The following is a 22907-nucleotide window of genomic DNA, read 5'->3' as shown; positions in this document are numbered from 1 at the left end:
GAAAAGATCAACCATCCTTCCACAGCGTGACAGCACGACACAAGAGGCAGCAGCTTGGGAATTCAGTAAGATAAATAAAAACCCTCCAAAGTTTAAGTAAATCATGGTTTATAAAGCTAATAGATTTAAATGAGGCATACGGTACCATTCTGTGAAAGGACCACATTTGCCAGGGGACAGTAGCAGTATATTGGTGGCCATGCTGCACAGGTAAGGTATGCTGAGGACGGCCAGGGTGGGCACCTCCTGGTGAGCTCCTGAGAAGGGCAAGCTCTGGGGGTCCCTTCCCCCGAGGTATCAGGCACACACACCACGGAGTTTTTAGCATCTACATGGGTTTCACACCAAAGGTACTGGTGTGATTTAAACGCCAGCCTCAGCAGCATGGCTCCACAGTGGTCCCTGGAGCCAGGTCTCTGAGCGGGGCTGCAGCACCATGCCCAGGCCAGGGTCCAGCGCCTCCGAAAGGCTCATTGTGCCCAGGAGCGGGCGAGGGCCAAGCACCAGCTCTGGCCCCCAGTGCCACTGGGGAAACTGGCACGTAACACCAGGTTTGCAGAAGCTGCAGCTTATTAATGTGCCAGTGCCTTGGTGGAGCTCCTAATTAAGCATCATGTTGAGCTGCACCCTCGCTTTGCTCTCATGCCTCAGCAGGGAAAATTCCTTTACTTCTGACTTTAGAGTGAGGAAGGGGAGGGTGCAGCCACCATTTGCTTAGTCTTTGTATGTTAATCAGTGCCTAAATTATTAACAGAGAAAAAGAAATTATTTACAAGGTGTTTGACGTAGACATGTCAGGATGCAGCAATGCTACTGTCAAGAGAAATACTCATAAAGAATCATGATATCTGCCTTGTCTTATTTATTTATTCCAGCCAGGCTCAGAGACCCCTTTCCCCTGATAGCAGTCAGGGAGGCAGTAAGAGACAGAGAGATTCTTTAAGGGCAGAAGAGACCATACTGAGGTTACACACCTTTCCTAAATGCTGCACAAGGGTGACGGTTGCACAGAGAAATCAACACCGTTAGCTTTACTTTTACTCCTGTTGTAAACATACCTGAAGCTCTGTTTGAAAGAAGAACTTCTGTGGGCACTGGGAACAGTCATAAATTTTATCTTCCTGCCCATGGACTGCAAAGATGTGCTGCTGCAGTTTGTTTGCCTGTACAAAAACTGAAACAACACAGTATGATTAGTTAAGGTTGCTTCATAGAAGGCATCTTGTCTTGAACTACACTTCTATGATTGCAAAGACTCTGAAAAGTCCAAGGATATCTGCCAGAGGAGTGCCAATACACTCAGTTCAGCAGAATTTCCTTACAAGTAGTCAATTTAGAGTCTCCAGGCTGACAGTCAGCTTACTTCTAACAGAGTTTAAATCCTGGATGGATTTTTGATATTTCACATAAAGCTAACACTGTCCACGGGTAACTGGAAGAACTCAATCATCAGACCAAAGAGAGGACGTCACCGCTCCTGCAGGGAGCCCTGGGCCCACGGCAGGTGCCTCGGATGCATTTTTAATGCAGGACAACCGGGCCAGGAGAAGCCTTGATGGCTGGTCTGGAAGACACGTGGCCCAGAACAGCATTTCTGGCAGAAATGTGAGTCTTTAAGGGCAGCCTTGTCACAATTTTTAGACCTTTTAAATGGGTTGTCCATTTAGTATAAAAAAAGATTATTATTTAACATCACAAATATCACAGCATCTGCACTATAATTTTGAATTGACAATTATTCACTCAATCAAGTGAAATTCTGAAGTGAAACATATTGAACCCAAGGCTTTAGGTAGTTAAAAATATATCTCACTTAACTTTTGTCTCATTTTATAGGAGCAATCATCAGTATGGAAAATAGCTTCTCCAGCGGAATTAAACACATGCACTCAAATACTTATTTTACAACACATTTCAGGAAAGGATAAACTAACTACAAGCTCACACAAAAAGCAGGTTCTCAAATTGTGGGCCAAACCCTAAGGAGCATGGGTTCGCTTTACTCCCACCACAGATAAAGGAATGGCAGGTATTGTCATGCCCTTTACTGACAACAGGTCCCCAGTCACATGCATGCCATCTTCATCTCTCAAGCAGTTTGGAAATACAGATGTTAACTGCTGCTCTGAGGAGCGTATAAAAGCCTTTAACATGCATCCTACAGAACCTTTGAGCAAGATCACCCAAGATCACTTGCACTGATGACACAGCTTAGAATGAACTACACTGAAGGAACACCTAGCAGGCTCTCAGCCAGGAGTTAGAAATGTGCCACCACAAGCAACTGGCCTTAAAAACCCTCTGAGAGAGCGGCTGATGAAACTACACCGTTGTAGAATTAGGTCTTCTCAAACCTTTACACAGGTGAACCTCACCACCATGACTGGACTATGAACTACCTGGCTGCTCCGGTGAATAAGGGCTTGCAAGAGCAAGTCCACACCTTCCCACCTTTGAGCTACAAAGTACCATTTAAGGCTTTGAATGGTGGGGGGTGATGCAGAGCCCGCCACATGCAACAGTGCTGCTTGGTGTCAAACGCCACAGTGCTGCTCTTTGGAGCAAGCCCCAGTTTCAGACAGATGATATTTCTGAACATTTCCAAGCACAGTATTTCTTTTTCCCCAGGAAAGGAATACAGTATTTTACAAATCCCCTGAGTGTCGTTTCTGGATCAAGCCATGCACGCTGAGGCTTGTCTTCGCCTCCCTGTCTTACCTGTGAAACAAACAGGGCATTTGAATGTGCCTCCCATCCCCTCAAAGCTGTGCTCGATCAGGTGACACAGGAGCTTTGCCGGAGAGTCAAACATCTGGTTACACAGCTTGCACTCATGATTGATGCCTTCCTCTGCAAGGTTCAAATGATACAACTTGTTAGTGACACAGCAGATTAGCGTTGGGGATGCAGCAGTCGGCGAAAAACAGCCGTGCTGGCGCGCGCGACTTCGAGGACCCGCAGACGCTGCCGCGGCTCTGGCCCCATTAGAAAAGTGGGATCGCACAGGGCGTTCGGGTGCACGGCCCCCAGTTGAGTTCAGGGGCGCTGGATTTTCAGCTGCAGTGGAAGCAGCGCTGCCATCAACCCACTGGGAACTCATGCACCAGCTCCCAGGCTCGTGAGAACGCTGCACCACTCCACCCTCGCGTCCTGCTGCAAAGGGAGAGCGTCCCTGCCCCGGGTGTAGATTATTGAACAGTCAAACAGCATTTAAAGTGAATTAAACAGTGTGAATTCAACCGACAATGCTGAAAGTGGGCTGAAGTGCCGTCTTCACCTCAGACTACACTACAAATATACAGGAGAGGAAGAAACTGTCGGAGAAGAGCAGGAGCCCAGAGCAGTGTCAGCCTTAATTTCATATCTCTTGGCTGTTTCCAAGCTGAAGAGACCATTGAAAGTGTTTAAATGTCATTTGAAAGTGTAACTTCTGTGTCATATATCTTAAACACTGGATACGCAGGGCTCACTTTAAATGCCCCTATGTTCTAGCTGAACTCATAAGGAGATAATAATAATTACTACTATTGTTTCAAGTTTACCACTTTTGTAAGATGGTACGTATCTCTGTTTACTGATGTTTGTGGGTTTGGATGTAGCTGGGCCTTTTTCTGAGGTACTGAAGCTATATTAAAGCAATTTCCACAAATAAAATGAAACAATCCTTTAGTTTTCTTGAAGTGAAGGAGGCAGTGATAGAAATTTAGTCAACATAATGTACAGTTTATATAAATCAGAAAACAAATAAAATGTAAAAATTTTGCTGATTGTTTTCGTAGATACTTCCTGAAAATGCCTCTTCATTGTGGCAGCACACGTGAACACACGCCGGTGGTGAGCTGCCCGCGCCACCTCAAGGGTGGGCGCTGGAAACACACGCGGTGATCACGCGGTGATGGGTGCTGTGCCCTGCCCAGCAGCGGGGGCACACTTGCGGTGATGGGTGCTGTGCCCTGCCCAGCAGCGGGGGCACACTTGCGGTGATGGGTGCTGTGCCCTGCCCAGCAGCGGGGGCACGGATGGCAAGTGCTGGCAACGCTGCGCTGGGGAAGTGAGAGGCGAGATTTGGAGAAGTAAACAGGCAGGTTGGGAAAGAGGTAAAAAGAGAAAAGGAAAGGGAGGAAGGAGCCAGGAACAGAAAGATGAAAGGGTTGGTGGCTCCACAGGAGCAGCTCCACAAATTCCCTGGGTAGCAGTAACTGGGGACTGGGATATTTCTAGGATGCAACAAGGTTTGCAGTTCTCTGTTTGGGCAGGCACATGACCACTCTGAAGGACGGCTTTCAAAACCTGACCCTCTCCCCTTGCTGTAGCGTAAGGCTGGGTTCTCGCATTAGACCCTTGCCTGAAAAGTTTTGGCTTTGTGTGACGTTTGCAATCTGCTCTGGAGGGGAGGAAAGCTGGGGAAGGGATACGTGCCTTGTGCTGAGCATCCCGCGGGTGCCCAGCCACAGGGCTGTGTACAGCAACCAAACGCTGCACTAAAGCTGGAGAGGACAAAGCAGGTACTGGGGGGAATGGAACGAGTTCCTTCTATGAGTAAATCAGAGAAATCATGTTTGACATTAATTTTCTACCCTCCACATACTGGGTGTTTGGAAAACAGTGATTCATGTACAGCCTACAGTCCTGTGTGAGCACGTGTGTTCATAAATACGGACAGACACACACTGCTGCTTAGACGACTGTTCCTTTTGCAGCCTATCTATAATTCCAGTAAAATTAACAAAACCAACAACGCTCAGCATTTCAATTGAAGTATACTCTTACAAGCTTGGTGTGTTTAATTAGGTAACAGAGATTGTGTATTTTCTTGGCTGATCCCTGCAGTATTTTAAATAGTTAAACCCATAACAAACAAACTAAAACTCGAATGAAAAATAATAAAACATAATGGGTTCCTGCAGATCTGGAAATTTATCCCACTCGAGGCAAGACCTTTTGATTTGCAAATCCACTTCTGAATTATAAGGCCTTCTCCTCACCGGTGGGGGTTTTTATTCCACTCCCACAGGAGTCCATTATGTATTTCTTGTGTCTATAAAACCATCCAGGAAGAAAAAAAGGGGAAAAAAGTACCATGGTTAGCATGACAAACGTTTCTCTTCTCATGCATGTGTATTCAAAATATGAAAATGCCCAAAGATATAGATAGAATTGCTGCTATAATCACTCTCTCCTCTATGGCATTTTACAGCATATTATTTTACACAGAAACACAGCACATGTATAGGGATACTCAGTCACCTTTGGAGAATAACTTCCTTGAATTATATAAGATCATATAGGTACTTGCAAGGTGGCTTTTTGACAATGCAGCGTGACAGCCCATGCTCCAGCCGAACGTATGGTGCTAGGCATCAGCAAAACATATAATCATTTCCCTCATTTTTATTCCCCCCCCCTTTTTTTTTTAAATATGAAAAGCATTTATGATAGACTTGCATAACTCAAGTGAATTATGCAGCCCCTCTCATTTGTAAAATAAAATGCAGATTTTTACAGCTGGCTGTGCTCGATCTTCTCCCATTTCTCCATAAGCGTATCTGTGTGGGGATCAACTGAAACCATTCTATGATTCTATAATTCTATGATTACAGGACTAAACGAGCAATGCTCAGCAAACAAGAATCTTGGGTTTCTTGCCTTATTCATTTTTCCTGAGCTAAAAATAATAAGCATTAATTTTACACTTCATTTCTCAAAAAAATAATAGGATGTGCTCTTGTTTAAAACAAGCAGGCCTGCTGGATTCTGTCAGGCTGAAACTATGTCAGGCCAAAAGAGGAACAGAGTGCTTTGTGTAAAAGTATCATGGGGAGATGATAGTATCCTGTAATGTTTTCAGTACCTACTTTTGTCTCCAAAAGCATTTGATCCCTGGCAGACACACACTTATTTCCATACTGGTCTTGAGGGAAGCCGGTAGGAATGAGAGCTGATTATCTGAATCCTGAAGGTGAAACCTGGGTGGTGCCCACTGATGTCAAAGGCAGGCATTTGTATAAATTTGGAGGTACATAATTTACTGCCTGTTAGCAAGGATTAGCAGGCTGCACAGACCCAGCTGAACTGTGGTGATGAAGCACGTGGCTCATTGTTCCTGAGTTCGGATGTGTTTGCAGGATAGTTTTAAATATGTTGATAGGGTGCTTAGTAGCACTTACACTGTCCTTCTGCCCATTTTAGAGGGGGATATGCTTCTCCATACAGCTATTTCTGCTGCGGCAATGTGCATTTAATACATATTACAATGAGTCTCTAAGCCTCTAAGAGAACCGACAGCAGCAGCCTCCTGGCGAGGATGCAGTATAATTAATAATGCTGTATTAAACCCATGTACTGTATCAGCTGCATTTCTAATTATAACTGTATTAATGGCCATATAAAAGTATGCATTAACACTGTCGTGTACTGACACGTTATCACACCAATGACAAACAGGAGATCTGAACAATAAAAATAAAGATGGCATTGTCTCTACTGTTAGTTAAAACTTCTCTCTTCAACTTGATTTAATAAAGCAAAATTTTCCCTTATGGAATAACCGCTATAGTCCTAATTTTAGAGATCATGTAAGACAATCTGATGCTCGCTCCAGACAACAACACGTACATCCCATACTACAGCTTCCCAGACCAGTATTTCTCCTCCACTGCATCAAATTAAGGCAATAAAGTGGAATATCTTTCCTGTACTCAGATGCACACATCAATGAGTTAACCGCACTTTTAATGAACTTTGAAATACTGTAATTCAGTATAACAAAGCACTAATACACTGCGTTCACAGAGACCCTTCTCCTATCCATTATGTCATAAATCTGGTAGAATTAAATGGGCCATGTAAGGAGTGCTCTAATTATAACAGAAATAAATAGGAATTGGAATGAACGCAGGGAAATAAAATGAAAACTACATGGAACAATTCTGTTTATGCAATTCATTTCCCCATAAATATGTAAGCAAGGGGAAAAATTTATAACATAAGAAAAGCAGGAGCTTCCCCAGTAATTTTTTAACACGTGGCTGTGAAGGAGCAAGGGGCTTGGACCAGGGCAGGGTGACAGCCCTCCAAAACAAAGCCTGCAGAGAACCACATCGACACCTCACCTGGCTGGCACGACTTCACCACTGGTTTTCATTAAAAACAATGCAACAATGGAGGTAAAGCCAAGGTCTGAGGACACGATGCGACTGCTACAAGGGGATGGCAATTTTGCAGATGCTCACGTCAGATGAAGATGACGTCTGCTGTACAGACGACACTTCTTCATCGCCATTGCTGCCTAAGCCTGCTATAACAAACCATTTGGACCATATCACTCCATTGTTTTTTGTAATTAATCCCAGAGGAGGCAGCCAAGCCCTTCCCTTGTCAGGGGGGTGGCTGTAGGGCAAGGGGACCCTGTGCTCTGTCCCCAGCATGGGCTGGTGGCCCAGAGCCACGCTGCAGTGCAGCGCCTGGCGATTAGGCAGCCTGGGCGGTGAAAGGCAGCGGATTGATGGTGTGGCAGCAGAAATGTCACCTGGGGAGCTGGGTGCCATCCTCCCAGGGATGCTGGAGGTCAGTTACTATGGCAACGCTGAATGAGCTCAACCTTGTAACTGACCCTTATCTTTTTTTGATCTGTGGCCCACTTGGGACCTTGGCTGGAAATCAACTGGAAAATAATCTGGTCACATATCAGAAAGAAAACTATTTATACTTATTTATCCAGGTAGGGCTCCTATCTCCCTCTGACGACTCTGCCAGACTACAGACACCCGTCATGTTCCCACAGCGTTTCACGCAGCTGTGCAGAAACACCCAGCTCTGTACTGCGAGAAACCATGCCAAAACCCCCCTGCCACTGCAAAACACACACACAGACTGTCACAGATATCTGTGCTCATGGCTCTACTGATACATTGCCAAAATCTTGCCTTGCTCACAGCCCCTGACTTGCCCGTGCAAATAAACATACACCTACACCCCTTCCTGGATGGTGTAATATTTTATGTGGGCATCCGCTACTCATATTCTTTTGTGTTTTATCTCTCTGCTGAAATATGATTCTGCTTTGAAATATATTTATATGAACTAGAATGGCACAACACTGATGTCTTTTATGAGCTGAGGATTAATAATTTTTCCTGCTTCATCCTTATGACAATTTTACTATTATAAGTTTTCAAGGGATATGAGAGCTGTCCACCGTGGTTAGAAACATCACTTCAATGAAAAAGGATAACACAGGGACCTGGATTTTTCTAGAAACTATGTAAGGAAAACCAGCAAAAATTCACACATTGGGAACTCTCTGTATTTTTGCTGGTTTTCCTTACATTTGCTTTTGGATGAGACTCATTAAAATCAGTTCTGTTCTTCATCCTTTTCCAAGGGATGGCCAGCCAGTACAACAGTCTGACACCATGAAGGGGCTGTCGCTGTTCTCCTGCTGGGGAAGCTCTCTGGGGGAAAGGGATTTGGGAAATCAGGGAAGATATTAGGAGACAGAAGCTGCAGGACCTGCTGGCAAACATAGGTGCTAGAGGAAGCGCCTATGGATTCCTGGTAACAAACTCCAAGGCTGCTTGTGATGTACTTGTTATATGCATCTGTGGCCTTGAAAAGGTTCTTCTTCAGGCTAAATTAGCCCAACCGCACAATGGGCTTTAAACTCTTTGCATCATCTCAGGGGGCCTCAAGCTCAAAATATGCAGAATTAGATGCCAAATTATTTATAGGGTAGCTTGTAAGTTCACTGCCTCCAGTACATGTCAGTACACTGCAATACTAAAATGACCATTAAAAAGAAGCACAGTCCCAGAGGGACCTGGGATGAGATTGCAGGGAGCTTCCCACCAACTGTGACAGCAGTTCCTCGGCTGCTCCAGAGCCCCTGGCCGCAGACTGCGTGCTCCCTACCGGCATCGCTCTCCTAAGGGGGAGTCTGAACCTCAGCCACCTGAAATGGCAGACACACGAGATGGGTCTGCCGAGCCTGCCCTCATCAGCTTAATTTTCAGTCACAAGAAAAATAAAATCTGAAAGTTCAAAGGAGTTCATGGAGTTGTGCATCATCTATCTGCTGACTGCAGAGCCCCAGAGGGACCATGCCTGCAGAGCTTTATTTTAGATTTAGATATTAATCTGAGAAACTGCATAAAGATAATTTATAGAAATGCACTATGCTTTAGCACAGTAACTTCACATTCTAGCCGCCTTTCTCTGAAAATGCCCTTTTTTTTTTAATAGCCTATATTAAAACTTCTTGTGGACTAAAGTCTGATTAGATCTGGCTGTTCCTTCACAATAGTTCATTAAGGAATAACCCCAGTGGCTTCCATGGAAATGCAAAACCCATACAGGAAGAGAAACACATGCAGCCTTTGAGTGTGCAAGCCCATACACACCGAATGAGTCTGCATGAAGCTAATGAACCCCTAAGAACAGCTAGAGTTTAATAAAACCGCCACATTCCCACCCAACTCAACCCTAGTAATGTATTTTAATGTTTGGATACGTTCACCGCTGTATTATTACAAGTTTAATGTCAATACCTGGTGGAAATGCAGTAACAGCCCTGACTGCAGGCTATGGCCACACAGCCCATTCCCTGCACGAGCCTCCCTCCTGCCATCCTGTCACTTCATAAACCTGAATATCCCTTATTACTCCTGGTCACTTCTCCACTCCCATCTCTTCCCTGGAGGCAGCTCCCTGCATGGCTATACAGCGGGAATACGCTCGGCCTCTGATCCTATAGGCAATATCCCATTGAAAAGCTCAATACACACAAACAGCAATAACTGGTATCTACTTGGCATCTATTCTTCTTGTGAAATTAAAAATTAAAGTTAAAACATCATTATGCCCTTATTAAACATCCCACTGGAATATGCCAAGTGCTTTTAAAACATTCAAAGCTTTAAACCAAGTGTAAACGGGTGCAAAGTCCTTTTTACTCGTTTTACAGGCCTGGCACGTTCCCCAGCACCAGGGCCACCGGAGCCGCAAGGTGCCCCCGTCCCGCCAGGTCCCACCCAGACCTCCTGCAGTCCCAGCTTACGTTGACTGTGGTCGCACAGAGGCCCCTGGAGCTGCCAGGACTCCAGCAAGAGCTGCCAAAGGCAAAGCCTTTCCTCCTACCGGCAGCCCCCTGCCCTGCCCGGGCACCCGTGCGCAGGGTGGCAGCTGCATCATCCTGCAGCTACTACTTAAAAGCCAGAAGCCGGGTGCGTTTTCCTTGGCCCAAAGGCAGGTTCCTGGGGTCCAGATCCAAGTCAGGGCAGCATCAGCCCTGGCTCCAGCCCCCTGCGCTAGTGGGGCACGCTTGGGATAGCACACAGTGTTTTTTAAACACGTAACTCCTGCTGATGTGTGTCACTGATTTTCAGATTACAGTTTCCCAAGTACACATTGACATGATAGATTGTAAATCTATCGTGTAAATAATCATCAGATTAATGGTCTCTAATAGTATATAATTAAGATGACAGACAGACTACAAGCCAGTTGTTGTCAACGATACTCAGCGATGGATGCACAGAGCAGTAGAAAGCCGTAACCCACTTCTGTGATGGCATCAGGGAAGCAGAAAAACTGGTAAAAAGAGAGATAAAAACAGAACACGCAACAAAGTGAAAACACTTCTAAATGTACAATTTAACTGAGAAACACTGAAGGTTTTTCAGTTCTGAAAGTATGATAAAAGTCAAACTTTTCAGGGGGAGGGAAGCAGCATTTTATTAGCATCAGGAAAGAAAAATTCCATAATTGCTGCACTGGTGCGACACCTCTTGAGGGAACAGAGTTGATGGTACAAAGAACCTTATTCTGACACTGCAAATTCTGCATAAACATGTAAGTACACGTCCAGTAATGTAAACTTACAGCAGTATCAGCCACGGCCAAATTAAAGCTTATATTAGTACAGATATCTCAGAAATGTTACAGTGGGCATAAAAGTGAAGTGGAAATGAAAACCAACCACGAGCATTATTTCTGTTACAGATCACCAAGTGGCCTGGAGATTGCCCGAATGCTGCACTTCTGTAACGCTGGGGCAGGCTGCACCCACTTACTCAGATTAAACAAATGCATTTCTTTTAAATATGAATTCACCTTTTCTGATTAAGAAACAGTACCGCTAGGGAACAGCCTCTGGTTGAAAAAGCAATCTCTTACAGTGTTGTTATCAGCTTATAGAAAAAAATTCTTCTTTAAAATAGATGCAGGCAAAAAAATTAACATCTCTGAGCTTTTTCATTGGGGAAAAAAAAATATGCGATGGTTACCCAGCTATCTTGACATGATCATTTAGGATAACTGCACCGGAGCTTACCTGTTCATACAAGGGCTGAACACATGTCCCAGCCTGGCCCCAGACAGGCTCCTGTCCCCAAACCCCTACCCCGAGGCACCTCCCTCACTCCCTCTCCCCAGCGAGCAAGAACAGAGCTTGGGGACACACACCAGTTATCACAACTGACAAATGAGATGCCACTGCCTATACAGGGAAGCCAAGGGTGACTAAAGAAGGTCTGTTTGGCTAAGATACGTGACTGATTTTGCAAGGCATGAATATTTCTAAAAGTTCGTTAAGTGCAAATATGCCCAAAAGAATTAAAACCCCCGATCAGATGCATTTTAAGTCAGGAATCCTAAGGTGCAGTAACGCATGATATTCCTTAAGGCAGTCAAAAAGAAGAATCTGCATGAAAACAATAAAATACCGTAAGCACCTCTACAATATGCAGACATATATTCTTGTAGTGTGGGTATATGCACAAGTGATGTGCATCTTGTATTGATGTCAATGGGATTTGCTAGATTAACAGTCCGCAGTCCAGGTGGAAATCACACCCTGTAGTGTTGAATAAGAAGACAAGCTGTAACCCAGCGCCCTTTTGGAAAAGATGTCACTGGCAAGCAACGACTCTGCATAGCACAGACCATGAAGTTACCCTCAGTAGCGCTTACCTAATATACAAACATTGATTACCATACTGAAAACCTAAAAATCAAACCACCTTTACACTTGCTCTTTGTTCTGCACATGAGCCAGCCAGCCTGCACCCTTCACATGTGACCTAGAGCTGGATTTGGCCAGCACCAGGACCTGGACAGGCAGCAGTAAAACTGCTGCTCCAAGCTCTCTGCAGAGGGCTCTGCTCACGCATCCTGTGCAGCTGTGCAGGTCAGCAACATGGGCAGAAAACTTCTTCTTGGTTTTTGCCTTTGTAAACAAATCCCTTTCTATTTTATTATGTGAGTAGCTCCCTCAGGCATATGGCTGTTGGCAGATATGCAGTTGCTGCACAAGATGGCCAGCTTGGTTTTATTTCTTTTTTAGAAACACATTTTCTTAATTTTATATGTCATTAGCTTTTTAATCCATTAAGGAAAGCCATGTGCAAACTCTTCTGCTGTAGACAGATTCCAAAGAAGGTATGTGGGCTGTGACACACAACTTAGTGCAAGATATAAGGAAAGTCTGTATTTTTTCTCAAATAAAGGGATCTGGAAATGCCAATCCTACAATGGTGCCGAAGATGCCCTCTTTGCATGAGCATGCACTGTATCAAAACACATCATCATCCAGGAGGATCTGACGGCTCGTTAACACCAGGACTCCTACACAGCTATTTTTGCTGAAACTCCCAGATCTCAGGCTCATGGCACTGTACATGTTTCCTGGGCTCACTGTGACTCCCCTCATTCCCAGAAGTTAATTTTTTTTTTTTTTTTTTAAAACCCAAAACCTCAAGCTCCTGCCCACAAAGTAGCACTAGGAAGTTCCCAGCCGCAAGGCAGGGCCAAGAGGGATGGCACCTTCAAGGGCTGGGCACAGGGACAGACTGGCAAAAGCGGTCGAGATGACTTGGAAAGGTGCAAAGGTGTAGTAGCATTGCTGTACAGAAGGGCCTGATGTGTATTAATTGAACTTGAAATACATTTAGGGGTATCCACCTAATAAGCCCAGATGAGAAGGAGCATATGCCACAGCCCTGCAAAAGTTACTGAGGACGAGTGAAAAATGAGAGGAAAAATCAAGCTGCTTTTCAGCTGCTCCCTCAAATAAAATGAGATCCTAAATCAAGCTGTCATGGAGTCCCTATTTGAACCAAAAAGGAGGAAACAATAAAGGTTTGTCAGAGACCTGCTATCCACCATTTTATTCTTCATTTTTCTTGTGAGCTCCTATTTTAAGCTTGGAGTCAACAATCGGCATTAAGAAGTCGGCATTTGCTCCTGTCACCCCAGAGAGGTGGGGAAGATACAATCGTATGTATGCAAAATAGGTACAAACTCTGATAACTACTTTGCCTGTAGGCAAAAATTGACTTTTTAAATGGCAGCCACTATAATAATGTTACCCTAAAACCCACCCTTGCAGGATTCTCCTCTGCTTATTAAAAACAAGTTACACAGTGGCAGGAAAGGCAAGGAATTCAGGCACTGGCAATGACAATACAGGGAATGAAGGGGGGAAGACAAAACTGTAAATTAAAAATAAAAGGTCAGTCCAATTAATTTATAAATACTTCTGCTGTACCGACACGGAGGGGGTGAAATGGCACTTCTGTAGCCGTGGAGGCATCAAGGAGCTCAACCAAAATCTGTTCCCCAAAGCTTCCCAGTCCCAACCAGCAGCATGCTGGGAGCCCTGGCCTCGGGACACCTTCCACACACAGCGCATCCTTTGGGAAAACTGCCTACAGGGGATGGGTCTAAACCAGCAATTTAAGGGATGTGGGGCAGACCATGCCTATTCTTTACATTTCTATTCCTTATGTACCGTCAGAAAATGCATTAGTGCCCAAGAGAAATTGCAGAAGAACGGGGCTCCCTTTCTAACCACACCTGAGGCTTGGGAGGCCACAAAGTCCAGCTCCTTGCGGGAGTGCTCTGGGAGAGCCGGGATGCCCCCGGTGCCACCCTCCCACCTGAACTGCCCTGCAGGCTGTGGGAAGCCCGCCGAGCCACCCAGCCCCAACGCGACCGGTCGCTCTTCCCATCACACGCCAGCACCGCTGGGTTGTGGGGCACATCCCGGGAAGCCGCGTGCAGGCAGCGCAGCATGCACAACAGTTGAATCTTTGCAGCTAGATGAGCATCAATTATGCATTGTATCAAAAAATGAAACACTAGAGCATGGAGCAGGCAATTCAAAGCAGCAGCACGAGCAAAGCAAATGCCAAAGAAATGAAAAATATGTCCAAAACTGTGACAGAGCGCTCGGCTACTTTTCATGTGACACTGTCAATCGTCTCTCACCGAAGATCTTAAATACTTGGGAAGAGATTACAGAAATATTCAAAGATACAATATTTGTATGTTGAATGTTAATTTGACACAAAGGAGTGTGCATGAGGGAATGTTTATAATCAGCACTCCAATAAACTCACAAATGACTCTAGTATTTTATAAGCTTGTTAGAAACAAATCACTCCCTTAGCTTATATTTACTTACTGATGAATCATAAAAGGCCTCAATACACAAAGAGTAAATTCAAAAATGTTTTCCTCTTGTTTTATCTTCTATGACAATACCGAAACCCTCTCATTCAGGCTGTGATTCCCAACCATGCCCCTCCTGGTTTTATGGCTAAATATCGATTTCTCTGTAGGAGCAGAGGCGGTTTTGAATCTTGGTTCCTGCCCCCAACCCCCCTGTAAAATAGCTGCCCCGGTTTCGAGCTGACCTGCAGAAGCTGGAGCTGCCTCCTGCCCTCGCACTGCCTGGAGGGGCGGTGAGGGGAGCACATCCAGTTATGCGAATTTATGTGGCAGTGAATTTACGAAAAAGTGCAACAATGAGAAGAGGTACGCTTTCAAAATCTGTAAGTCCTGGAAAATAAAACTCAGGTCTCCAAGAGTGCTCAGTCTTAAGAGGAAGAGGAGAAGACATGCACACCTCCTGGAGCAACGCACAAGACAGCAGAGCAAAAGACTACAAAAAGAGATTCAACAATATATTTATAAACCTGCAACAGTCCCAAACAGCTGGATGAACTGCAAAACACATCAACCGCTTCAGCTGGTCTGCAAAGGTGTGGGCAAGGTGTCAATCCAACACAGGCCCCTATTACCACCCGAACACCCTGCACCCTGTCACTGCAACAGCCCCGTAATTGACCCCAGCTGAAACCCCCTTTTAGCTGTTTAAAAACACCGTGATGCTTTAATGCAATACAAGTGCTTCATGCTTCAGCGGACAACATAACACCTACACCTTCCAAATGCTGTTAGCTACATGCCAGCTCAAACCAACAATGCCCTCGTTGAGAACACAGGAGACTGGTGCAAGCCATCGACTCCTGGCAGTAGCCGTGCCCTGGTACCTACATGTGCCATGATAGCTGGAGTTCAGAAATAACTGTTTCACATGTTGGCATGCTGGATTCATAAGTGGTAACACAAATGGAGGGAAACAAAAGTTGGCAGAACAATGTCTCATTTTTCTAGTGTAGCTAAGTGCTGTACGCAGTAATGGCAGTGCTGGGGATACTCGCCCTTATGCTCTTACTTACCCGACAGGAAGAATATGGGGATATTCTAATGCAAGTTTTTACTTAATCTACAGTTGAGCATTACACAAACAATTTATTGTGGTCTGTAAAGATGATCTATTTACAGTAGCTGAAAAATCACACACCACATTCAAGCATAAGTGCTTGTGGTAGGTACACAAATGCAAGTAACGTAGGCTTTCATTCTAGACGGCCCTGTTGCTTCATGCGCAGGCATCAAACGCATCTTCACACCCTCTGAAGATGAACCAAATGCTGCCATGGACCAAGCTGGCTGGATACACATCAGCTTTGTAATTGCGTTAAGATGCTGAAGCAAATAAGCACAGCCAGGCTCACCCAGAGCCCCAGCATCTGTTGGTGCAGCCAGAGGGTGAGGCTGGGAGCTCGGGAGAGATGGCACAAGCTTGCGGCTGCTCGCCCCGCTCCTGTTGTGGGAGACCACAGCAGCTTCTTGTAAGATTTGGAGGCAGTTTCTATAACCTGCCTAGTGCTTGGGATGCCTGGTGGTCTCCGCAGGATGCCGTGAATCACAGCAGTATTGCAGAACACATCAACAAAGGTTTCCTGAATTCGCACAGCCCCTGCTATTATTCAACACAATTCAGGTATGTATTAAGCTGAGTCGATTAATCATTACAAACATACATACCCTACAGCTTAGGATTCACATTTCCAGAGTACATTATAGGATGCTTTTATTTCTAGAAATTTTAATGGCAGCCTTGAGAATAATATTATTTTTTAACTAGTGCACAAGCCATAAAGCATTGTACAGCAATTTACTAAAAAGTGCAAAGTTGAGAAGAGGTACGCTTTCAAAATCTGCAAGTCCTGGAAAATAAAACTCAGGTCTCCAAAGCCATCGCCACGTGGCACTCCCACAGCACCTTCTGCGAAACTCCGAAGGGACAGAGACCACCAGCCATGGAGCTCAGCTCTGGCCAGGCGCCGGAGCGAAGGGAATGCCTGTGCACTGAGCAGCCTGGAGACGCTGCTCTGCTGCGCGAGTGAGGTCTGACAGAGGAAGTCTGGGCAAAGGAAGGTGGAGGGAATCCGCCCGCTGTCACTCCCTGCACTTCCATACCGCTCCTACGCAAAACTGCCTTTGCCACAGGCATCCCATCGCTGACTATGACACAATGCCTCTAGCACCATGGCTGCCAGGTTCAGTCTCTCCAAGCACATCCGCAATTTAAAAGCAATGCTGGTGTCCAAAACCTCAAACACATAAGCCAGTAGCAAGGTTTTTAGCCTGTACTGTGTGTCCCCAGCACTGAGCTGATAGACTGGCACCCCATGTGCCACCAGGTGAGGTGGGCTGCTCGGACCCCAGCTCTGCATCCCTGGGCAGTACTGAGGGGTGGGGAGGATTCCTGATAAATTGTTCAAACATCAGCACTTCAGCCCAGAGAAAGAACAGTAGATTAATCCTGAACCACTCAATAAACTTTGTGCCTAAAACAGTGGCAGGAAAAAAAATAAGGTTACTCAGAGAGGAAGAAAATTCTTATGGGCATGTGAAATGCTAACACAGGAAACAAACTGAAACGAAAACCCATACAGGACGTGTCGGGGTTTCACAAGGAAAATGCAGACAAGACAACAGGGTGTGTGGCAGACACCTCAATGGTGTTGAGCCTGAAGTTATTGAGATATTCCCTATGGCCATGTGGTTGCCATTTTAACACTGTAGCTCCATCTGTGATGCTGCTGGAATAGAAATGTGAATTTCACATTTTCATGTATTTTTGAAAATATTTATAGAGAAAATGAGCTCCTTAACAAATTAATTATGAAGCAGGAACATTTCTGATATTCTTTTTCAGTAAATACATGACATTTCTGAGACTAGTTTGGAAATTCAGTGAGAGCAATTAAGTACAGGTAAGTTATGACCATGAGTTAATGAAACACAAGTGCCTTTCTCATGCGTCACTGTGCTTTGTGATTTGTGAGGAGCAGTTGCTACTTTTAAGACAAGTCACAAAAGAGGAAAAATGTCTACTGCATGAAAATTCTATACCAAATACAGAAATCTGCCAAGAGGGTCTGCACCAGGAATTGCTGTCCCAAAGGATAATTTAGTTTCATGCATTGGATCATTTTCCATGCAGCACCTAATACAGATGGAAGAGCTTCACCTGTGCTTGGCAGCCATCAAGATCACGTGGCAGCTGAAGCATCTCATCAGTTTTGTTTAGCAGTGAAATCACATGGATAATTAATACACAGACAGCTAAGCACCTGAAATACCATTCCTGTTTCAGAAACACAACTTCTGCACAAACTGCATAAAACTTTTCTCTTGTCCTCCCACACCTCTTCCTCCTGCCTCTGGCTAGAGCCAGTACCCCGGGCAGTAGCACACTCAGCTTTCACAAAGTGTGAGAGTGTGTGTATCTTGTGTACTCAATGTACACAAGATACACACACTCTCACACTTTGTGAAAGCTGCCTTGTACAGGAAGGAGGAGCAGCCAGGACAGCCACGGCCAGGTGGGCTGCAGCCCTCCCAAGGAGGCAGGTCTGCTGGCGGTGGCTCAGAGCTGGCCCCTGCTCGCTGCCCTGGTCTGGGACAAACCCGTCCCCCCGCCTGCTTGCACCATCCTTCTGCAGCAACGGAAGCACAGGAGCTGATGCACCCCATGCATGTGCCCTGCCAGGCAGTGGGACCATGCCCACCGTCCCTGGACAGCCCGCCTGGAGCACTCCTCATTTCCAGAATAAAACCAGAACAAACAAATCCTCAAACAGCTGTCAGGACACACGGGGCACAGCCCAGCCTAACTCCAGGGCTGCCCCTGCCTCCACACCCAGCAGGTCTCCCTGGGAAGGGGAGTGGATTGACCACTTTTGGCCATGACCGCTTTTGGCACCTTGGGCATGAGTGGTGATGATCCCAGGCCTTCCCGGGGGGGACTTTGCTGGGCTCAGCATTGTCCACAGCGTTGCACCACCCTGCCGTCTGCCCAACAAGCATGGGCGAACCCTAGCCCGGGCACTGGGACCTGGATCGCAAAGTGACATAAAAGCAATTTCAAAAGGATCGCAAAACCTGCAATATCATTTATGCTGTTATTTGGCAGGTGCTAAAACCCTACTCCATCACCCTATTCCGGCTCCACCCAAGTGAAGTCAGAGGAGGAACTTCTCCTCGCAGTCCCCATAGCACAGGCTCGTGTACTCTGCTGGTGCGTTCTCATCTAGCACGCGTGGGCTGCACTTGCATACCCGCTCATCCCCTGCCCTGCGGCAGCGCACCGCGGCAGTGGGAGCCCAGCGGCAGCCAGCACGGGCAGGCATGGTGCAAGCGGGCTGAGCGCCTGCACGGCTGACATCTGAGACAATATTGGAGCCCAGGTGCTGTGTCTCTAATTATCACAGGGTCTTCATTCACATGCACAGAGTTTAAATAACTGGTGAGGATTTAAAGTGTTCTCATCGTACCATTTGTTTTCCTTTTGCTTTTCAAAGCAAAAGGATGCATTAATCAGTAAAGATTTTTAAAATAATTATCACCATCATCAAGTCAAGCTCCCCGGTGCCTCCCTCTCCAATGCCTGCCCGACTCCTCTTCCCTTCCAGTGAAGGATCTGCCATCTCTGCACTGTCCTTGTGCTTTGGAGCCTTAAAGCACCATTAAAATCAATTCACTTGGTGTCAAAAGCTCCTGTTCTTCTTGCACCCACCAGTACAGCTGTGGTATTCATCAGATTTTTACCACCAGGATTAATGTTATAAAATGTCACTTGCTACAGTAAAATTTATCAACATTATTATATACCATAGAAACTGCCACCACAGACAAATGCACTACATTAAAATTTTGTCTAGAGCTCCCTAGAGGAAACATTTGCTGCAATTTGTATAACAGTTTATATATTTATGCTATTTAATGGTACAAAGCAATAATTATGACTTCATTCACTGATAAGCAACAGCATTATATAAATCAGATGCAGATTTAGAACATGCCAGCTTTGTCACTGGCCTACTACTTGTAAATTATGTTGCTGTTAAAAAAAAAAAAATCTAAGCAAATATGAGTTAGCAGCAGGAAGCTAATAATGTGCCTCCAGCTGTTCCAGTTAACCTGCAAATGTGGCCATCTGCACCTCAGGAGAAAAAGAAAAGGAGAGATAGAGGGAGGGAGGAAAAGGAGAGAGGAGAGAAGCTCCCGCCAACACCAGCACAAAGCCCAGGCCCTGAGCAGTAGGAATGACCTTGCTCCTTACGACCAGACAAGCACATATTTAAAATCAGAAAAGTTACTAAAGAAAAAAGGACCTTTTCTCCCCTAGACCCACAGAAAAAAAAAAAATATAGAGGAAAAAAAAAAAGTCTTTTCCACTGCCTTTTTTCTAGAACAGGCTGTCTTTCACCTCTGGGGTTATTATTTACTGCATTGCAGGTTTGTCCAATGAAGAGGTTTTCCTTACAACTTCTGCCTTTCATTTTTACTTTTTAACACCTCTTCACAGACCCATTTTGTATTATTAAAAAAAAAATTGTGGTCATTGTAATAGATTTATTCCTGCTTCAGACAATTTAAAATGGATCCGCAGGGCACAAAGGCTGAACTATCAAACAAGACTGAAATCCTCAGATAGAAAGTCACAGATCTCGCAGTGCACAGCAGCTTCACTCCTACCTTTGGGTTCACGGGGATGAGGTGTCCTTAGGACGCGCGAGGAGTGTTCGCTCAAAGACTATTTTATAAGAGACTTCTGTGGAATCTGGGTCACAAGAAACTGTCATAAAATATTCCCTTTGACATTCATCTACACACTGAAGAGACAGTGGCTGAAAGTGCACGTCCCGTAATTCATTACACTTTGGTAATTTGACAGCAGTTTTATATTAAAAATGCGCCAAGATCCTTGTTACCGAGGGCTCCCCAACACCCCTCCTAGACAACGATGGGGAAGGCCTCAATGGAATTTTTTTTTTAAAGGTCTGACTCTGTAAAACAACTAAGTTAATTCCTGTGAAGGGCACCAGGTCAGGGAGGTCAGCACACCTCGCTGGAACACTGCTACACAGTGTCTTTGCACTGCCCATCCGCCCCCATCGCCCCAAACCCCCTTGTTCTGACACAGGTTGACCAAGCAGCAGCTGGCCTTGCAATGCTAAAAGAGACTCGGGATTATCATCGCTCAGACTGAAGAATCTCATCTTGCTTCTTCCAAAATTAAGCAATACAGTTCTTTTGTTTCCTCGTTTTAAGTGCACAGCTGCTTGCACCAAGTTCAAGTGTCATAATTTTAATAAAACTCTTAAAATACTGGAGGCGCCCAGTACTGAGCCTTCTAGACCCTGACCCCGCGGGCAGACAGCAGGAGCTCCTCAGAGCGCATCCCTGGCACAGAGCAGGGTCTCTCCACCTGAGCAGTGCTGGACAGACCTGGCAGCTATTATTAGATTTTCACCAAGGAAACAAGATTTATCTTCATTCTGATTTTTGTATTTATAATTAATTCCAATGCTAACCCCATTTACAGGGATAACTCACTTGAAAGATTAATTTAGGCATACATAATTTCAAAGGAACAAATCCAATTTTTTTCTTGGAAATGCTGAATTTACTTTAAACTGATCATCTGTGATAGCGTTAGGGCATGTGTGTGTTTTTAAAGCCTCCTTTAATGATCTTCTTTATTCAAATGAGTTTTGTGACTCAGTGTTTAATGTTGGCTAGTTCTTGGTATTTTCAAGTGCAATACCTCACCCTGACGGTACATCCAAGCCGTAACCACAGATCTTTTCCAAACATTTACACTACACTTTGGGGATGTTGGTGGATATGATAAAAACTGCGATTTGCAGGAGGTTAGAGCACCAATAGCTGCATGCTGAATCAGTAAGTTGCCAGTATTTACCCTTCAAATCATGCTAACCAATGCAAAGTGCCAGTGGTGTGATCAGGGAAAGGCATTAGCCATCCCCCCAGAGGAAAAGCAGCTTTCCAGGTAAACCTGTAACTTCATCTGGCCTTTCCAAAAATAATTTAATGTAGAAATTGACACATCTTTGAGAGCAGCTGGGGTAACACTGAGCTTTCCAATACCAGAACGTCTGTAACAGCAGAGGTAGGTGGATGCTACAAATACTGCTGAATGTCCACATGTAGTGGGACATTTTGCACCATAGCACAGTTCTGGTGTTTGATGGAGTCACATTTAATTATGCCAAACCTCAGGCTGGTCCACTGGTGTCTTCAGAGGCAGATAATGAGTAAAGTCGGTAAGCATCTACGTCAAAGCAACACACTTTTATACCTCCCTCAGTCTTCATTAAGATTGGTGACTAATAGACAAACTCGGTACAACATAATGGGGTGTGTGGAGTTCCTCAGATGCTTTAGCTCACCAAGTTTTGAACACTCATCTCTGACAGGATGCCACGCATCTACTTTCTGTCACTATCTGTTCATTGCTCAAAACAGCACCAAAAAGAAGAGGTCCTAGATACATGCTTATGACCCATAACCTCATTATAAAGAAACTCTTACACATTGTCTCAACTAGGAGGGTAACGTCAGATGGACTCTTATGTGAGCATTAATAACGTAAGAGAGAAGCAGACGGAAAGGGGGATGAACAGATATTTCTAAAACCATTAATAAAAATATGGTTAAAACACCTTGCTATAAATCTAAACCCACGTATTTAATTCATTTGTTTAATTTTGGCAGAACACTTCTGCTCCCCTCCTGGTGCTAACGTGGGTGGCAGCAGCAGTATCCCTGTGAGCAGCCCGTATCCCTCGGAGGTGTCCATCAGCGTGCGATGCCCTCCCGGCCTCTCCTCAGCCACAGGGAACCTCCCTCTCACTTCTCAACTCACACTCCTGATGCTCCACAGGGTTCCACATTGCACACCAAGAAACAGATGAACAGCTCAAGTAAGCTCTCAAACTTAGCAAGAAAAAGGTTTGACTGGAAAAATTTAACTCCCAAAGAGACAGTATGAGAAAAGACACGATCAAATGGAAGGCCTTCCAATACCTTAACGGCACCACAAGCATCCAGACAACACATTTATATCATGCAGGTGACTAACCCAAACCATCTATCATACTCATGCAAACCACTGTGCATGTCTGCAACATGTTTTTGGGGTGATACAGTTAAAGGAAAAAATACCTACAAGCTCACACAGATAATGCTGTAACATTTTCATTCTCTCCTTATTGACCTGAACAATTTGATCCGGAATTATTATGCAAGGAGCAGAAAAGCAGAATGAATTTTTAATAGCACTGTGTGTGAAAGAGAACAAAAGTTCATAAAATATGGTAGTGACTTCCATAACACTGGTTTATGTAGCTCTCTACATAAACAGGCACTCTCAACTACAACAGTTAAAGATTTAAAAGATGATT

General features: G+C 45.0%; 1 protein-coding gene across 1 annotated transcript in view; it reads right to left on the bottom strand.

Annotated features, from left to right (window-relative positions):
- The window catches only part of ZNF423 (zinc finger protein 423), a 98427-nt gene that overhangs the window by 19892 nt on the left and 55628 nt on the right, over positions 1-22907 (bottom strand). The window contains exons 3-4 of the mRNA XM_010082080.1: positions 2719-2850; positions 1059-1174 (exon numbers count right to left, since the gene is read on the bottom strand). Coding sequence (XP_010080382.1) covers positions 1059-1174; positions 2719-2850 — 248 coding nt within the window. The remainder of the gene's footprint in view (positions 1-1058; positions 1175-2718; positions 2851-22907) is intronic.

Source organism: Pterocles gutturalis, unplaced genomic scaffold (genome assembly GCF_000699245.1).
Source record: "Pterocles gutturalis isolate BGI_N339 unplaced genomic scaffold, ASM69924v1 scaffold13574, whole genome shotgun sequence".
In the NCBI taxonomy this organism is placed as follows: domain Eukaryota; kingdom Metazoa; phylum Chordata; class Aves; order Pterocliformes; family Pteroclidae; genus Pterocles; species Pterocles gutturalis.
Note: the sequence above shows the minus strand (reverse complement) of the source record. Positions and strands in the feature narration are given on the sequence as shown.